Consider the following 18,719-nt stretch of genomic DNA (forward strand, 5'->3'; position numbering starts at 1 on the left):
TGGTAGCTTTATAACAGTTACTACAGGTTGGTAAACAGTTTTTAATCGTGACAAACATTCAAATGGTGGTAACAGAAATGCTTGAGAATAGTCCTCAGGGCTATTGATCAGTTATATTATTTTAACATCAGTGAGAAATGGCATGGGGAAAAGGTGGATGGCTTCAAAGATATTGTTAGGAGAATAAATTATTGTTGAAATACTGAAGGCTCACTTTTGTGTGATGTACCTGCACATTTCCTATCAAGTATTTAGAGATTGTTTTTGATCCTCTGGATTTTCCTAAAGCTTCATTCAATGGAAGAACACTGTATGTACTTACTCTTAACACTTTGCTTTAAATAATGCTTGAATTATTCTGAGATGAGTTTGGTGCAGTTGGAAGGGAAAACACTTGAAAAGGTAATGTCTTCGATTTTTTGAATTTTACTTTGCTTAATTATTGATTTAAGAGTTTTTGAATGGTATAACTGCATTTGGAGATCAAGAGATAATGTTTCCATGGATTTTCTTCCCAATGGAAAGTTTTGAAGTTGTGTCTTGTTTAAACTAAGTAGTCATAGCTCTTAAAACCCAAAATGTGTATTTTGACAGTGTTTTAAGAAAAAGAGGTTTCTCTGATTCATTTGGCAGATTGTTTTGGATGAGATAATGAGAACAAGGTAGGATTCTCTCCTTTGACCTTGAAATCCTTTATTCCATTGGAATAATTGTCTAAACTTTCAATGACAGCATCCTGTGGCACATGATAAACTAGGTGTGCAAATTGTCAGCCCCCACTTCAACAGTGTATTGAAGGGGAATGTTGTTTTTTCTACTCTCAGTCAGCTCCTAGACCTAGACTATCCGTCTAAGAGGGAAGCTGCAGGGCAAGGCTAGGTCACCCTGATCTCCTAGCAGCTTATCAAAAGAATTATATGGGCAAGTTGGCAAGGTCCCTGCTGTGAAGGAAATCACCTGTCCGTCTCCAGACGAAGATATTCCAACACGCACCTATAAAGAAAACCACTGCTAAGGTAAGTGATGAGAATCCCGGTGTTATTTTGGGCAAGTGTTCATGTTGTAAACCAAGATAATATGTGCTGTATATTTTTCCACAAATGATTTCCAGTGTACATTTTAGTAAGAGTGTGCCTAATATTTTTCCCTCTGCATAAGAGAGTCTAAAAACAGTTACTAGATTTTCAGATTTAAATCCAACAAACGATTATATAAGTCTAACGTGAATCAATTTGTAGTTATTACACACATTTCAGAACTGTTTATTTTGTATACAGATAAATTATATTGTTAGGTATAATTCAGTGTAATTTAGGAGTGTGAGTCATCTCCATATGGGAAATTGTGTTTTGGAAATTTTCTTCAAAGAATAAAAATGATTGCTACTTTTCATTTTACTGACAGACATAAAATTTTAATGAACTTTCCTAAATTAAGAATAAAAATTAGGTTGGGGCGCCTGGGTGGCTCAGTCGTTAAAGCGTCTGCCTTCAGCTCAGGTCATGATCCTGGGGTCCTGGGATCGAGTCCCACATCGGGCTCTCTGCTCGGCGGGAAGCCTGCTTCTCCCTCTCCCACTCCCCCTGCTTGTGTTCCTGCTCTCGCTATTTCTCTTGTCAAATAAATAAATAAAATCTTTAAAAAAAAAAAGAATAAAAATTAGGTCAAGCACATGTGAATCATACTTTTATGAATAAAATAATAACCACATAGGAAATGCCATTTTGGTATACCTGTTGCCTTCCCTATCCCCTCTCAGGTTTTGTATAGTATGTGGTTGATGTGAAAAAATGGAATTTGGATCTTCCTATTCACTATTTTTAACCTAGATTTTATGTATAGATAGTGTATAGTGTAGTGCTATTTTGTGGTAAACTGAAAACTTCTGGTTAGTTTATTGCTGAAGTCTTCCAGATTATACACAAGTTGTATTTGTGGTTTAAAATATGTCCTTTGCCTCTGTAGAGGTTTGTGGAAACCTAGGTGAGTTGCAGCTTTCAGAAGATAGTAAAAGCCTATGGAAGAAAATGTTTTCTTTATTTTCCTGTCTACATTGGAAGACTGAGTAGGAGTTGTAATTTACTTTGGTAACATGGTAGCCATCATTCAGTTGTTTAGTTCTTTGTAAATATTGGCATGAGCGTGATCTGACATGAGTAGGAGCATATCCATAAACATTGGCCTAAACATTTTTAATCATAGACGTTCTCAAACAATATTGTTAGCCCTGGAATTGGCATGGGTTTATTTATGTGAAATGCTATTAATAAAATAAGCCATAGTTATTAGAATACAAAATGTCTAAGTAAGATCCTCAACTGTGTACCTAGTTAGAAATACTAAAGCTCATCTCTAAGTCCTTTATCAGGAAAAATAATCCATTACCCATTTATATATATATATATGTGTGTGTGTGTGTGTGTGTGTATGTGTGTGTATACACAGGCATATATATAAAACATATATATATATATATAATATGCAATTTGAGAATTGTTTTGTATTCTTTACTGATGTGAAAGGATTTATGTATTACTGGTAGAAAAGATCAACCCATAGTTACAATAAGGAATCACCAGATAGGACAGTATCTCTGGTAGATGTTTTTCTTAATAACCACTAAATTGGTAGTGTTACAGTTTTTCTGTGAATTTTCTACTATGTTCTAGATATTTTAGTGCCAACATTTAGAAATATACAGTGTTCTCCCCAATGTTACTTATGTCCTTGAAATTTTACTATTTTGTATCTAAAAATAGTCTAATCCTTTGGAACATCTCAAGTTCGATTAACTTTTCAGATTTGAGTATTCTATTAAAGGAGATTAATTGACTATGTTAAATGAAAGTGTAAAGATCCCATATGTATTTGTTAGAAATATATGTTCCATTTGCACTAGTAGAAATTGATGGATTTAGAGATCTGATTTTCAGTATAATGATCCTTTGTTTTACTCCCTAAGTGGAAGCAAATATACTTGTTTTGATCTGCATTACTGGGGAAGAAAGCATTAAGTTGTTTCCTAAAATTATGGTGGCTTATTTAAGATCTTCAGAAAGGCCCAAAAAAGTGCCTTTCAGTTATAGGGCAGTTGATTTATTCATTAAAGACAAAGATTTTTTTAATTATTTGAGTTTTTCTTTTTTCTTTTTCTTTTTTTTTTTTTGCATTTTGAGAAAAACTGTATTCTGTAGCATGAAGTTATGGCTTTTTATAGTGATTAATTTAGTAAAACAAGGACCATCATATTGATCTAGAAAGTGTCATAGGCACATATTTTTTTTTTTGTAACTTTCTGGGCAAGTTTCTCTTCTAGTCCTGAGGTTTTTTGGGGTTCATGTTCAAAGTTGACAGGTGGAAAAGTTGAGAAAACATTTGCTTTTTATGTGGTTCACTCAGTAAATGTATTTTGAGGACTGTAATTGGTAATGGAGATACATTTAAAATTCAGAAGAAATATTCACATAGTAGGAAAACCAGGAGAATGTTTCAAAGGGAAGATTGTGTTAAGGAGAAAGTATTTGCAGCTCTTAGTTACAGGTGATAAGTAGAAGGGTATTTCTTTAGTATCTTCAGTTTGTGTGGCTGTTGAAATATACACACACACACTCACACTCACCCACTCCTACACACATAAATATAAAAGAAATATTGAGCTATTTTATATTTATTTTGGACTAAATCTTTGAAATCCCATGTGAATTTTATCCTTACAGTACATTTTGATTTGGACTAGCTGCATTTTAAAGGCTCAATATCCACATGTGGCTAGTGACTACCATCTTGGCTACCATGTGGCTCTAGATTGTCCTGTCTCATCGTTCAAATCTTGACATTTCTCAGGGAATCTTTCTCTGATTCCCCAGGTCTGTCCATTTCCTTTCACCCTCAGTCTTATGGACTCCTATTCCTTTCCTTTAGAGCATTTATCATGGTTGTAAATCTTTATTACTGCGATTCTTTGATGCTCATCTCTTCCACTAGATGTAGGCATGAGTGTTTCCCATTGTATTTTCAATCTTTATACACAACTGGTGCTCAGTAAATAATATTTCGTTTAGTGAACTGTGCTTATTAGTAGTATAAGGAAATTTGACCAGAATCACACATCTGATTTTAAAATCAGGCACTAAATTCTCTTTAAATAATTTTGCTGGGATGAGGACATATAAAATACCACTAATCTGAGAAATGGTTTTAACTGTAAGTTGTTTACTTGCAGTGGTATTGTCCTAGGTAGTAGTTCTGTAAGCTAAAGTAGAAACAAGTAGAAAGCTTTTAAAACCGTAAGTGTATTTTTGAGTTGATTTAACAGACTTGATAAAAGAGGTTTTAATATTTAATTTTTAAAATATAAATTCCCTGCTCATATTCATCCTGAAAATAAAACTGACTTAAATTATCATAAAATTAAATTATTTAAGATGAATTTTTATAAGAATAAATATTTTTAGATAGACTTCATTGAAAATAGTCTAACTTTTTCATTTTAAAGAATGCTTACTGTGACTTTGGTAGAATGATTAAACCACATGATCCACATTATCTTATTAGTTAAAAGTCAAGAAATTATATTTTGGCCATATTTTAGACAATCATAGGTTGTACCATAGTCTTGAGTTTAAAAGGAATTTAAGCATGATCCCCAACTTAGGTAAGTTTACACTTCCTGTGTGCTATGCAAGTAGAAAGAATGAGATACTGTTAAAATAGAGTTGGGTAAGATTTCAGTACTAAAACTGATATTTGAACTGTATCTTGAAGGGATAGTAGGCATTTATCAAGGGAAGAGAGGGAAGGGTATTTCAGTCAAAGGAACAGCATGTACTCAGATACAGGGTTTCAAAACATTTTGGAATAGTTCCACTAAGCAACTAGAAGCAGACACAGTTGACCCTTGAACAACATGGGTTTAAACTGTGTGGGACGGCTTAAATGCAGATTTTTTTTTTTTTATGGTACAGTAGTATAAATATGTTTTCTCTTATTTTCTTAATATTTTCTTTAGCTTATTTTATTGTAAGAATCCAATATATAATACATGTAGCATACAAAGTATGTGTTAGTCAACTGTTTATGTTATCAGTAAGGCTTCCAGTCAACAGTAGGTTATTAGTAGTTAAGTTTTTGGGGAGTTGTAAGTTATACTCAGATGTTACAGGGAGGAGGTCAGCACCCCTAACGTCTGCCTTGTTCAAGGGTCAACTGTAATTCAATCTGGCTACCGCATAGTATGGGGGGGGGTGTGGGGGAGGCAGAACCAGGAGATGAATCTGGCAGAACAACTTGATGGTAGGGTCATAAAGAACCCCATGTGGTACTCTAAGGGAGCTTCACCCTGTCCTTTGCAGTAGGGAGCAAAATAATGGAAGAGAGTCCTGAAAAGTGTGAGCAGCAAGGAGACAATTATAGTGAAAGAAATAATGGGACATGGACTACCTTAGTGTGGGGGTGTTGAAAAGAGAGTATACACTGATGATTCACCCCACCCCAACCCCTCAACCCTTCCCACCCTACCCCTGCCCCTCCACTAAGAAGACAGGATACTGAAGACAGGACATAATTCTGGTAAACTTTTCCTTAAATATTAATGAAGATAACGTGTCTGTGTTTTAGTGAATTTTAATGGAAACTTGTTATGTAATAAGTCTATTAATTACTAAAGGACAGGATATGTTTTACAAAGTAGAAATGATTATGATTCAATCAGTGTCATTTTTCACTGCATGCCGAAACTTTTAACATCAATTATTTCATCCTCAAATAATAGCCTGATTTTGCTGTGTGGTCATATTAACTTTAATCAACTTAGACGTAAAAGGATATTTCGTGAACTAGTTTTTTAAAAGATTATATGTTTTATTAGGGCATTGGGGTTTTAATGTTCTATATTAGAAACTGTTTCCTGATTTGTTAAAATTTAAGGAACAAAGTAGAAGTCTAAATAGGGTAGTTTGTAAAAGCATAACTATATACCATGAACCAACACTGTAACCAGGAGCCAGCGGCCTGGATATGATGCCTTTGCTTTGAAACCCACATCTCCTTTTGTTGCATAGGGAGATCACAGGGGCCAAAGCAGCAGTTACATCCTGTAACAGCCCTGCTAGAATCTATTAGGAAAATCTCCCTAATCTTAGTGGCTGCTAAGGTGTGTGGTCAGGACATTGGTGTCTTTCCCTGACAAAGCTTTCCGCTGTTAGCCAAAGCAAAAATATCAAACAGAGATGAATACTACATGAGCCCTTCCCATTGTCACTGGCCTGTCAGTTTTTTTTGGAAAGGGCAGTGGAAGGTGAATCTTTTCTTGTTTGCTTGACCCTTGTGATTCTCATCCTTAGTATATATCATTTGTGGGGTATCACAAGATTGGTATCATGAAGGGCTTTTCATTATGTTCATTTTTTTAAGCCCTAAGTTGAGGTTTCAGTATGGCAAAAAATAGGTTAATGTTTTGACAACATGTGCACTATAGTAAAACAATATATTTGATCAGTTAAACTTCATAAATATGATATTTAAATCAAATTTCATAATGACATTTTATCCTAAAATTTTGCTAACTTCAATATTTCAAAGAACTGAATTTTGTTAAATTTTTTAGATTTAATCTTTTGTTTAAATGAATTAAAATGTATTTGTTTTTTCGTGCAGATTTGAGTTCTGTGAACCTGCATTTGTGGTTGGTAATTGCCTCCAGATAGCATCTGACAGTCATCAGTATGATCGAATTTATTGTGGAGCTGGTGTCCAGAAAGACCATGAAAACTATATGAAAATATTACTGAAAGTTGGAGGCATTCTAGTCATGCCTATAGAAGATCAGGTAACTTCTGTCCTTTGCTTAAACACGGTAGTTGAGGGTGGGAAATATAATCAGTGAAAAGTACATTGTGATTTTTAGAGAAGTACGCTTTATAGATCTATCTATCTATCATCTATCTATCTGTCTATATAAAACAACTTGAAATGGATTCTTAATTACTGAACCAAAAAAAAAAATATAGAAGAAATCCTTTATACTAAGATTTGAAGAGATTTGGTCTTTCACCAGTGCTTAGCTACTACCTATGTGGTGTTTGCCAAGTTGCTTCCTTACAATACAGTCTCTTTACCTGGAGCTTTTTAATTGAATGTGATGATCTTTACTAGCTGCTCAATTTCTAACATTCTTTAGTTCTTTGAACATATAAAAAAGAAAATCTATTTGCGATTTGGTTTGGACTGCTTAAATCCATTAAAGAAAAAGTAAATGTTTAAATCTTCATTTAGTACTACATAGGCTCATTTGAAAATATTTTTCAGCAATTTTCCTGTCCTGGTTTAGAATTATTAGGTATAATAAATATATGAAATACTGAGATATTCAGAAAATGGATGGGTCTTTCAAAAGGAAATTACTTTAAAAATGCATTTCAAAAAAATCTTTAGTATTCATATTAACCTAAGTTTGAGATGTTTAAAATGCCTTGTGTTTTATACAGTAGAAGATAAATTGTGTAAGACAACTGGGATCTTGCCTGATCATTTCAGAGTTTATAATCCTAGGGGATCCCTTAACATCACAGCATGTTATTTGCGGCTCAGTAGATTTCGCCATTACCATGCACTGTGCTCTGTGGCAAATTGTTTGTCAGTTATTAAAAAGACATAATATAAAAACATTCATTAAAAAACATTCGTAAAAAAATGTTGTTACTTGAATGCTTCCACAGTTGAGACTCCCAGATGAGCAATCTTCTGTTTTCTGTTAAAGATACATTTTCAAACATTTAAGATACGGCTTCCCAGTGGTATTTTATTAAATATTAATTATATACTGTTCAGCTAATGTCAAATATAATGCACTGATTTTTATAATAGAAATTGGAGATATTAATTCAACTTGATCAAACAATGTACTGAGCTAATATTTTTTTCCAAGGACTGGGGATGGGTTTTTGCCAGGTAGGTAAAACTTCTAATCCTCTTGTGATTAATTACATTTATTTGTGAAATACTAATTTGGGATTAGAATTAGAATCTGCATTTTATTACTATCATGGAAGACCATGAAGTTGACTCTTTGGTACAGTAATGAGAACATGGTTTTATTAATATCGTGCTTTAACCATCAGCTGAGCCTATGTGAGACATATATTTTGGGAGCCACAGGCAGGTATGGGTTGGAATAAGACCCCTAGAAGCTATCAGAGCCCAAATATAACATGATGAATCACTTGACCATATTTGGATATTTTATTTACATGGACTAATCTTTCTTGAGCTGCAAATATTTGTCGTTCCTTCTCTATTATTTTATGGTAAATATTTAAAGGAAAGTAATTTGGTTGCATTCAAATACAAGTGATTATAGCAACCACTGGCATTTATTCCGTTAAAACAAAATTGTGACTGTAAGGAGATCGAATTTCCAGGATTAAGCTATTCTGTTTCTGTTTTTCTCTCTAAATAGTTAACACAAATTATGCGAACTGGACAAAACACTTGGGAAAGTAAAAACATCCTTGCTGTTTCATTTGCTCCACTTGTACAACCAAGTAAGAATGATAATGGCAAACCAGATTCTGTAGGACTCCGTAAGTAACCGTTGGTCCTTTCTGATTGAAATGTGACTTAGATTGTTCAACTCTTATGCTTGGGGTTTAATGGACTATATGATTATGAAGAATTAAATAAATAGGCAATAATATATTCAATAGATTTATTCAACTTTTTTATGGAGGCGGTTAAAGCCCCTACCTTGCACCAGGTGCTGTTAGCTTCCTTCATGGACGTATGAAAAGAAGGGGCGGGTCAAAGAAAACATGAATTTATTATAGTTGTGAATTTATTAATTATATTAAATTTGTTGGCATTTTCTATACAGAAGGACAGCAAACGCAAAAACCTGTATTTGGGCTGAAAAGAGCTTGGTTGTTCCAAGACCAGAAATAAGTTTCAGGGTAGTTGAAGCTCATTGGCTAGAGTGTAGAAGATTGATTATACAAGACTTTTCTTATACTCAAAGGGAAAATCAGTGTTGGCATGGACAGAGTTGTTTGAAGGTAGAAAAATAGTAGACTACGTGGAAGATGCTGGTAGAGAAAAAAGGAGTATGTAAAATTTTGCCTTGAATAGCTAGCTGAGTGTGATGGTACCATTTATTGCTGTTTGCAAGACTGGCAATGGAATAGTTTGGAAATAGGTGTAGGAAGATCAGATATTTTATTCTGGCCTTGTTTGAGTTGGCATGCACAGATCAGGTAGTCGAGTTGGTGTATAAACCTACTGTGTGAGGGAGGTATAAATTGAGAATCCTTGATGTAAAAATGGCATTTTAAGTTATAAGAATAGATGAGAGCACTTGGGGGAGAGTGAGGAGAGGTGTTTGTGTTAGAAATGAAGAAAAAACGTTTCAAGGAGAGGGGAGTGATCAACTTACTGCAGCTGAAAGACGAAAAAGAGGTGAGAGTAGTATTAATAGGTTTGTGATTTATCATGATTTTGGAAATCCGTAAATAAAGTTCTGTACCAAAAATGAACTTTACCATGGTATACTTCTTCCTTTAATTTGTTTTTTAAATGAATTTATTTCAGAGGAACCTGGATTTATATTTAATTTTATTTTCATTTCATTTTACCCTCTTTTGAACTTTATGATTTTTGTGGCCTGTTTTTCCCTGTTCAGGTTCTTAACTAATGGAGAGATGAACTTGGCGGGGAGATAGCTAGGAATTGAAATGTCAGTTTTATCACCTACCAAAGTAGGTGGGGGGAATATGGCTTAGGTCTGCATGTTAAACTGTTTTCTCCCTCCTTTTTCCAAACATTAGAATTACAGGTTATTTATGACAATTTTCTTTAACCTATCATAACTGGTTAGAGAGTCCTAAAGAGAAGTAATGAAAACAATGCTGTGACACTGTTTGGTCTTGACAGTGGCCTAACTACCATTAGCATGATGTGTACCTATAGAGATATAGAAGTGTCCTTACAGAGGGCCCTGTAGATTTCTGTGCATCAGCCATTTAGGTGTTTTTCTTTCTAACAGACACTGTTGTAGCCTGAGCATTCCTCTTCATCTGACAGTTTTCCTACTTTAGTGTCCTTTAGAAGAGTGTAGGTTGTAAATGTGGTTTTACAGTGACATAGTTATGAATGGCATGGATAATGATATGTTATAAATGGGCAATTTTCATTCTCAGTTTAAGGATGTCAGTACATTTAGATCTAGGTAGTTCCTTGGTTGGGTTGATCGACATGACTATGAATGTAGAGTAGGGATAAATTTGGTTAAAAAGGATAAAATGGAAGATTAGCCTAAATTAAAAAAAAAAATTCATCATGCCTCTAAAGTATTTACAGGTGAAATGATCTAACTTTTCATCAGAATAGTATGGTGGGGATGGAAATAGGAAATGGCAGTGTTGATGAAGGAAGATTAGCTAGAAGAGATGGTTGTTGAAGCTGAGTGTCCGGTACATGGGGTTCCTTATACTATTAATTCTCTTGTGTATACTTGAAAGTTTCTATAATAAAAAGAAAAAAAAATTATCAGCTCCCAATAGGAATTTATAAAAATGAGTCAGGAATTGTGATTTTCTAAAAAAATAAAAGCTTCACTATGAATAATTTTCACAGAATGAAAAATGTTCTGAAAATATTGTTTGTCAAAATTTAATAAGATGTTTGGAGAATAAAACAAGTTTCCTCTTCTGTTAAAATTGCTTTCTGTTTAGAGAACATTTTTTCATTAATTAGAGGGGGTTAAAATAAGAAAGAATGTTAGCAAAAAAAAAAAAAAAACAACTGAAAACATACACATGCAAATCTTTTGCCAAATATATTTTGTGGCTGTGAAATTGCCTACATAAACAGTTACTAAATGTAATTATCACTTTTCCTCAGGTTTATTTATCTCTACTTTTGATTCAACTTAAAGTCCTCTTTCTTTTTTATGGGGGGAGGTATACAAACTGCTTTAACTTCAGGTTAGGCCCTTTAGAAAGGGGTGAAAGGAAAAAGGAAAAAACTCTATACCAACTAAAGGAAAACTGTTTCCTCTACACACCACCCACTGAACACTTCTTTCTGTATTCCAGATGTGTGGGTTTTTCCACACCAAGCAATTCTCCAATTCTTTGCGGACACCAGCTAGGTGTCCTGTGATCTAACTCCATTCTGACACTAACCCGTGTTAGCATAGACCCTAAAGGTTAAAGGCTCTACCCCACAAGGCTGCCCCCTCCTCCTCCAGCTGGAGACACCAATCACAAGTACAGGTTTTCATCTGTGTTTCTGACCACCTGGCTATAAATCAGAAACTCCCATGACCCCTTTCTAGAGTTTGATAATTTGTTAGAGCGGTTCACAGAACCCAGGAAAACAGTTTACTTACTAGATACCAGGTTTATTATCAAAGGATCCAGCACAGAAACAAAAACAGATGGAATTGACATATGAAGGGTTTATGTTCATCAGCCCAGAAGCTCTCTGAACCCTTTCAGTTAAGGCTTTTTATGAAGGTTTGATTGATTAAATCATTGGCCATTTATGATTAATTCAACCTCCAGCCCCTTTTCCCCTCCCAGAGGGTGCTAGTGAAAGCCCCAATCCTCCAAGCACATGGTTGGTTCCCCTGGCAACCAGCCCAGCATCCTCAGGGGCTTACCAAAAGTCACCTCATTAACGTAAACTCAGGTGTGGTTGGAAGGAACCTGTTATGCTCTTATCACTTATGTAATTCCAAGTGTTTTCAGAGCTCTGTGTCAGGAATGGGAAGCCAAATGTATATTTCTTGTTAATAAATCACAAGGGACAAAAGAAACTTCAGAAATTGTGGCACTAAACCACCTTGAGCTATATAAAGTTGCTGTTTTTGTCGGCTAAAAAATGACCCCAAATCATCACTTTTGTGAGTTTGACCTAAATATAATGCCCTTTTCAATCTTTGTTAATAAATAAAAATGGAAGTGCTGACTGCTAGGTTCCTATGAAATCTTTATAGAGATTACCTTTTGGGAAACGAATAGAGCTTACACGAGTGTGTGTTAGAGATAACCTTAATTATAATTTTGGAGTGAAAGCCTTAATTCAAAATAAAATTTTAAAAGTAGTCAGGATTAGCATTGTCTAGTCCACTAAATCCTTATCTCATAACTGGAAGCATTAGAAACAAGGGAGTGTTAAAGAATAGGAAATATGGGGGACTTTTGAATAGCTAGGGCTGAGAATTAGCTAAAAGTTTTTGTATCATTCAGAAAAACTTAAATGCAGCTCATGTGGGTACTATTTTAGGACTTAAGGGAAGTCTGAATCTTTTCCATTGTGGATCTAGTTGGTTCTTTATGAAGTTCAGGTATTCTGACAGTTTAGGATTGAAAGCTTCATCATTCTAACAGTGTCCTTGGAATAACAGTGTTGCAGAGGAGGAACATAATTAAGGTGTGAAAAGAGAGTACCAAAAATATAAGAGAGGTTCAAGAATAAAGACTAGCCAAAAAGACTAATTATAGCTCTGTTTCTTAGCTCTTATAATTCCCAAAACTCTTCTATAGATTTATTCTCCACCAGCTTCCCCTGCCCCTGCTTTTTCAGAGCTTCCTCAGGCATAGGCCTTTCTTCTCTGTCTATACTCCCTCTTAGGTGCTCAGGGGGAGGCTGATGGCTCCCAGAGTCTGTCCCCAGCCTGAGTCCCAGAGGCATGATTCAGCTGCTTGTGGTTGGGCAGGAGCATGGACTGTGCAGTTAAACTCTCACGTTCAGGTCCCAACTCATGTCACTTATAAATTATGACTTCTGTGACCGGGATCAAGTTATTTTACCTCTATCTCCTTCCTTTTCCTCTTTTAGTGTGAAGTGTGTTATTGCCTGTAACATGCTGAAATGGTGATCAGTATATCTCTGTTGTTTTTCTTCCTGAAATCTCCATTCAGGAAATGTAACAGACATTTCAGATTTCATAAAGAACAAAATTGTGATTTTCTTCTTCTCCCCAACTACTCTTCCTCTTTTTTATGTCAATAATTGACCATTAGCACCTGCCTAGTTGCTGGGGCCAAAAATTCTCCTACATCTAATCCCCGTTCATCTTGTCTTCAAAATATGTTGCAAATTTGTCCCCTTCTCTACGTCTTTACTGCCACCCTCCCTTACTCCCATCTGCATCAGAGCGTGGTCAGATCTCAGGTGGATTACTGGAGTGTTCCCTCTCTTTATGATCCATACTCCATAGAGGAGCCTGAGTGCCATTTCCATTGCATTATGACCCTGCTTTTTAAAAACCTTAAGTAGCTGCATGGCCAATACAAGGCACATTTTTTACCAAGGCCTGCAAGATCAACCCATGATCGTACCTCTTACCATTTTCTTCCTGCTCTAAACTTCATCTGCACTAGCCTTCTTTCAGCTCCTTGAACATGCTGAGCTCATTTACCTCTTAGGGCTTTGCTATTTCCTCTGCCCCAAGATATTTACATGTCTGTTTCCTCATATCATTTAGATCTTAGCCCAGGCATGACTTCCTCAGGGAGACCGTTTGGACTACCCAATCAGAAGTAGCTGTACCCCCATGTTACTTTCTATGCCATTGGTGTTTTTTCTCCTATGCTCTTTTTCATAATTATTTTTTATCTACCCCTTCCCCCAAATATAAAATCTCCATAAAAGCAAGGACTTACTTAGTCTGAAGCATCCACTGTATGTAAGTGAGTTCTTTAATAGTAGATGGCATATAGTTTAACACATAGGTGTTGAGTGAATGTTAAACAGCTTAAACAGTTTGGGGAGGTAGGCAGAGCAGGTGATATTTTACACATTTTAACATATAAGGGATGAGATCTCACATGTTTTTACTTACCAATGTTCACAAAACTCCATCATTGGCAGAAGCAGGACTTGAACTCAAAATGTTCTGTATTGTTTCAGTTTCCATCTCATATAGTTGGGGGCAGGCCCAGGCAGTAGAACAAACAGTTTCTAACTAAACATGCCTGGTCTGGCTCTTTGGAATTCTTTTCTAGTTCCGGTTTCAGTAGGGAGTTGAAAAAAGACAGTTTGAAGAAAAGATTTTGTAGTGGGCCACTTAGGTATGTGCTAAGGGATCTTTGAATCAGTCTGAGAAGTCTCCCATGCTGGAGTTAAAAAAAAATAAAAATAAATAAAACAAACTTATCTCCTGCAGAGTGTATCTAATTTGTGGTAGGGTCTGGTGTTCAGAACACAGGAAGCACTCTGAGCCTTGGACAGGATGGTGCACTGTGCAGGCCTAGTGCCTACAGGGCCCTGTGAGGAGCACAAAGAGGAAATGCTGTAAGCTCACTCCTGGAGCTTATAGTCTGGTAGTAGAGAGACCACATACCCAAGAGTTACTAAAGAAGGCAGGATTTCATAGGTATAACAGAAAAGTTTGCAAGGGAAGTATCCAGAAAAGAGTACCAAAAGTAAAGAAAGAAAAAATAGTGAAGATTTTTTAATGCTGTTTAAACTGGAGGAGGGTTATGTTTTATTTTGTTTAGGCATTTGAGAGGGATCCTTGATGACAGTTTTATTTCCGCAGGGATGGAAACTTAGTGGGACTAGAAAATTAATTTCTCTATGTATAAAGTATTGGAACAGGCTACAAAGAAGAGTGTGTGTTCTAGGGCTTATGCGTTCATAGGTCTGTGGGAGAGGGAGTGAAATGACAGACCCGATAGGGTACAACTGTGATGTGTTTGATAGAAGTAAACATCAATAACTTAAGGAAATCTGTGGTGTGTTTTTGGGTTATTAAATTGTTTACAGCATGATTTGTGGTGGCCCTTTGCCTATGAACCAGTTCTACTCACTGATTTACAGAGAAAAACTGTGTGTGTGTGTGTGTGTGTGTGTACGTGCATGAGTAACAGCTCTAAAGCTCAGACTGAGGCAGCAGTTCAAATGTTGCCTTTATTAGAGTTTTTGGAATAGATCATTCTCATATGGTTTTCAACATCAAAAAGTATAAGAAATAGGTAGTATAAAATCTCTCTTTTATCTTGTTGTCTAATTACTTCATTCTCATGTAGCCTGTTTCTAAGTTCTTACTTATTCTTTCAAAGAATTTTTATGCATATATATGGGGACACACATATCTGTACATAGAAACCTTTCCACTGTCCAAGAATTTAGAATAGTGGCTTGGCAAATAGTAAGCATCTTGAAATCTTTGTTAGATGAAAGTTAGAGTTTTTATACATTCTGTGTTTTCTAACGTTTGCTAAGAAATACTTGTTTTGTTCTGCGAAGAAATGAGCAATATATGATGTTTTACTTTTTTATGTTTTATGTGTGTGTGTTTTGTTTTTGTTTTTGTTTTTTTAGCCCCCTGTGCTGTCAGGAATCTCCAGGACTTGGCTCGTATTTATATTCGACGTACACTTAGAAATTTCATAAATGATGAGATGCAGGCCAAGGGGATTCCTCAGAGGGCTCCACCAAAAAGGAAAAGAAAGAGGGTTAAACAGAGAATTAATACTTATGTATTTGTGGGTAATCAGCTTATTCCTCAGCCTCTAGACAGTGAGGAGGATGAAAAAATGGAAGAAGATAACAAAGAAGAGGAAGAGAAAGATCACGGTGAAGCCATGAAGCCCGAGGAGCCACCTCAGAATTTACTGAGAGAAAAAATCATGAAACTCCCCCTCCCTGAATCTTTAAAGGCTTACTTGACATATTTCAGAGAAAAATAACTTAGATCAAGAAGAAAGAATGCCTACTGATTATTCCTTTAGTCTTGAAAATGTAGCATTTGTTAGGAGTTAAAAGAGAATTCTTTCATCAGAGCGAATTATAGTGGAAAAAGTATAACTTGTTTCTGTCTTAGTAATAAAAAATGATGTATTCAGTAATTAAAAAGAATCTCTTTTATAAAATATATTTTTCTTTAAATCTTGGAAAAAATGCTGTTTTAACTCAGAGTGACTTCAAGAGTGGAATGCAACAATACTCAAGATTTGTGTACTGTAAATCCTTTTCTGATTCCTTACAGATTTGTAGTGGTGAGGCTTACATTTAATTTTGTATAAGGTTAAGTAATTGTTAAGCATATACTGGTTTTTGAATTGTAGTTGTTTGCATTTCCTCTATGAAAACTTTCTTACATAATTAGAAGATCAAATGCTGTGTAGACCCACTTACCTTACTTTGTTGCAATCACTATTACTGAGTTGCTATAGTATTCCGGGCAATATATGAGTGCAATAACAATACCGATACTGAATAATTTAGCTTTAAAAAAAAAGTTTCGTGGAATTCAACAGCACTGCTACTTTTGCTTTTGAATCTATTGCCAAAAGACAGGGGAAACTATCTGCTTCTCTCATAGAGATTTTAAGAGCACATCAAGTGAGTATTAAATAAAAAGTATATACCTAATACATTTCTTAATTTGTGTGGACCCTTTACATTTTCAGTATTTAAAAATAATGAGGTTATCTTACTTGTTGGAGTTTTAGAAGATAGTACATTTAGGATTGGATTTTCTGTTATCCAATGTATAAAGTATTTGGTTTAAAAAAGAATATGCATTGTTCCGAATGACTGTCGACAGTACAGACAGGGAGTAAACATGGGTAACAGCCTCTTTCTTGAGTTGCGCTCAGAGGCAGGACCAGAGCAGATTTGGTCAGCAGGTGCACTTTAGCAAATGGAACTCCTAGTTCATTTAAATATTTGTCTTTGACAAGGTGGAACTGAGCTAACCTACATTTGCTTTGAAATTCATCTTTATGTAGTGTATGAGATATTCACAGGAATTGTATGGAGATGCCTTTTTGCTTTGAAAATTGTGTTCAGAATCATAGTATATCGGGACCTATGTTGTGCTCATTTAACTTCTCATGGTGTGTGTGGTTTTTTGTTTTTTGGTTTTTTTTTGTAAAATTATAATGATTTTCACTTTTTTCTTAATATCATATACTTATACTATCCATCATTTGACTATTAGTTATAGCTTATCAGTGATAAAACAGGTAGTAAATGCCATTGTTGGTTTCTTTTCTTCCTACTAGGACCTGAAAACAGTCATTCCTTTTAAGAAAGTACACAGTGTAACATATTTACTACTTAGTGTCACATGGATTATGTACTTTTTAAAAGGAAAAATTTGAGAGTATCACTACCACCAGCATCACTATTGCCGTAGTTGATCAAATATGTTTAAGGAAATCCAATTAATGTATATAGTAAAAACGATTATTATCTCTTGAAAGATTGAACTATTAGTAATACATAGATGGTTTCAAAAATCTCAGATCTGGTGATTCTACCTATTTAAAAACAAGTGTTTGAAATATTCTAAGTATGAATTCTCCCAAGTAAATGAGGATATTTTAGTAATGGGAAAGATAATTTCATGGAAGGTATTTATTTTATACCAATGATTGGGGTTAGGGGCTAGGGTGTGGAGTTGTGTATATCTCCACAATTTTTTTTTTAGATGATTACTAAGCTGTTACTGTTAAGAAATGTCCCATCTCATTTCTATCAAGGAAAAAAAATAGTTTTATACAATTGTCATTTGTTAAGAATGTTCATTTTATTTAAAATTGTTAGTTTTAGAGGTTTAATATCAAGTTCCCAGTGCCCACATATTTTTATCTAGCACCCTTCCCTGGCTTCCCTCTACACACTTTGTTGGTTTTGGAGCTAGTGTCCAGTTATGTAAACATACATATTCTTAAATGATGATTTTACCATTCAAAAGAGAGTTTTTGTTAAGGATATATTTGAAGATTGACTTGTTCATATGCTCTCTTATTCTGTTGACCTTAGTAAAGTGTACAGTAGATTTTCATGATCATTACATATTTTTTGTCATTGAAATGTATCTTTTGTGTTTTTAAATGCAATTCATTCATTTTATAGTTGTGACTTTATTATTGACTTTAAATAAAGAAGTAGAAATAAAAAATGAAAATTCAAGTGAAAAGCCCTTTTATCTATTAATGGGAATATATTAGAATGATTAAGAATATTTTGTGTTTGTGTTTATTTTTTAATGAATTCATGGTTACTTGAGGATGGTCAATTATGTTTTATAGGCGGAAAAGTAGCAAATAGAGGTTAAGTAAAATTAATTGAAAATGATGAGGAATATATTCATGGGATTTTAGTGGCCAGATAAAACAATAGAAATAATCTAATCTAGTTTTTATTTTATTTTATTTTACAGAGAGAAAGTAGGGCTGGGGAGATAGCATGATTTTCCTAAGTCAGACAGCTAGATGGAAATGGCTTGAAATAGCATCCGGCATCTGATAAATCCAAGAAACCTTCAGCGGCACCATTACTACCAAGAAGATAATTTAAATCTACATCTCTTATTGGTTGACACATTTGATTCTAGTCTTAGTAAAGAAAAATGTCATTAAAATAGCATACATAGTGGTTAAAATACAAAAAATGTTGTGTTGGTTTCTAGCTGTTTGAGAGGATAAAAGTGAAGCAACACCTGTGAAATCATGGGAAGGCTTGGAAAACTATTTTAAATAAACAGTTGCATATAATTAAATTTTGTTCTCCAGTGGCCTGGCTTTCTTTTTCTCTTCTTTTTAATTTAGAAAATCTTAATACACCTATGGATATATGCTTGAAGTGTTACATACAGTTGTCCATAATTGGACATCTCATTTCCTTTTGACTGTTGCCACCTCTAAAGCAGTGTAGGTTTTGTTTTTTAAATTTGTTTTTATATTCAGTATAGATGAAGGATATTT

General features: G+C 34.7%; 1 protein-coding gene across 5 annotated transcripts in view; it reads left to right on the forward strand.

The window, feature by feature from the left end:
* The window catches only part of PCMTD1 (protein-L-isoaspartate (D-aspartate) O-methyltransferase domain containing 1), a 70,284-nt gene extending 51,770 nt beyond the window's left edge, over positions 1–18,514 (forward strand). For 3 of the 5 annotated variants that reach the window (XM_045896566.3, XM_045896567.3, XM_064588342.1), the window contains 3 exons: positions 6,655–6,826; positions 8,456–8,579; positions 15,325–18,514. In XM_045896566.3, coding sequence (XP_045752522.1) covers positions 6,655–6,826; positions 8,456–8,579; positions 15,325–15,692 — 664 coding nt within the window. In that variant the 3' untranslated portion in view covers positions 15,693–18,514. Of the gene's footprint in view, positions 1–824; positions 1,017–6,654; positions 6,827–8,455; positions 8,580–15,324 lie in introns of all 5 variants that reach the window. The other 2 variants (XR_006794357.3, XM_045896568.3) reach the window with 2 other exon arrangements.
* Positions 18,515–18,719: the final 205 nt, after the last annotated feature.

The sequence above is a fragment of the Mirounga angustirostris genome, unplaced genomic scaffold (genome assembly GCF_029215605.1).
Source record: "Mirounga angustirostris isolate CCGP_5_RB_7025 unplaced genomic scaffold, mMirAng1.0.hap1 SCAF_4, whole genome shotgun sequence".
In the NCBI taxonomy this organism is placed as follows: domain Eukaryota; kingdom Metazoa; phylum Chordata; class Mammalia; order Carnivora; family Phocidae; genus Mirounga; species Mirounga angustirostris.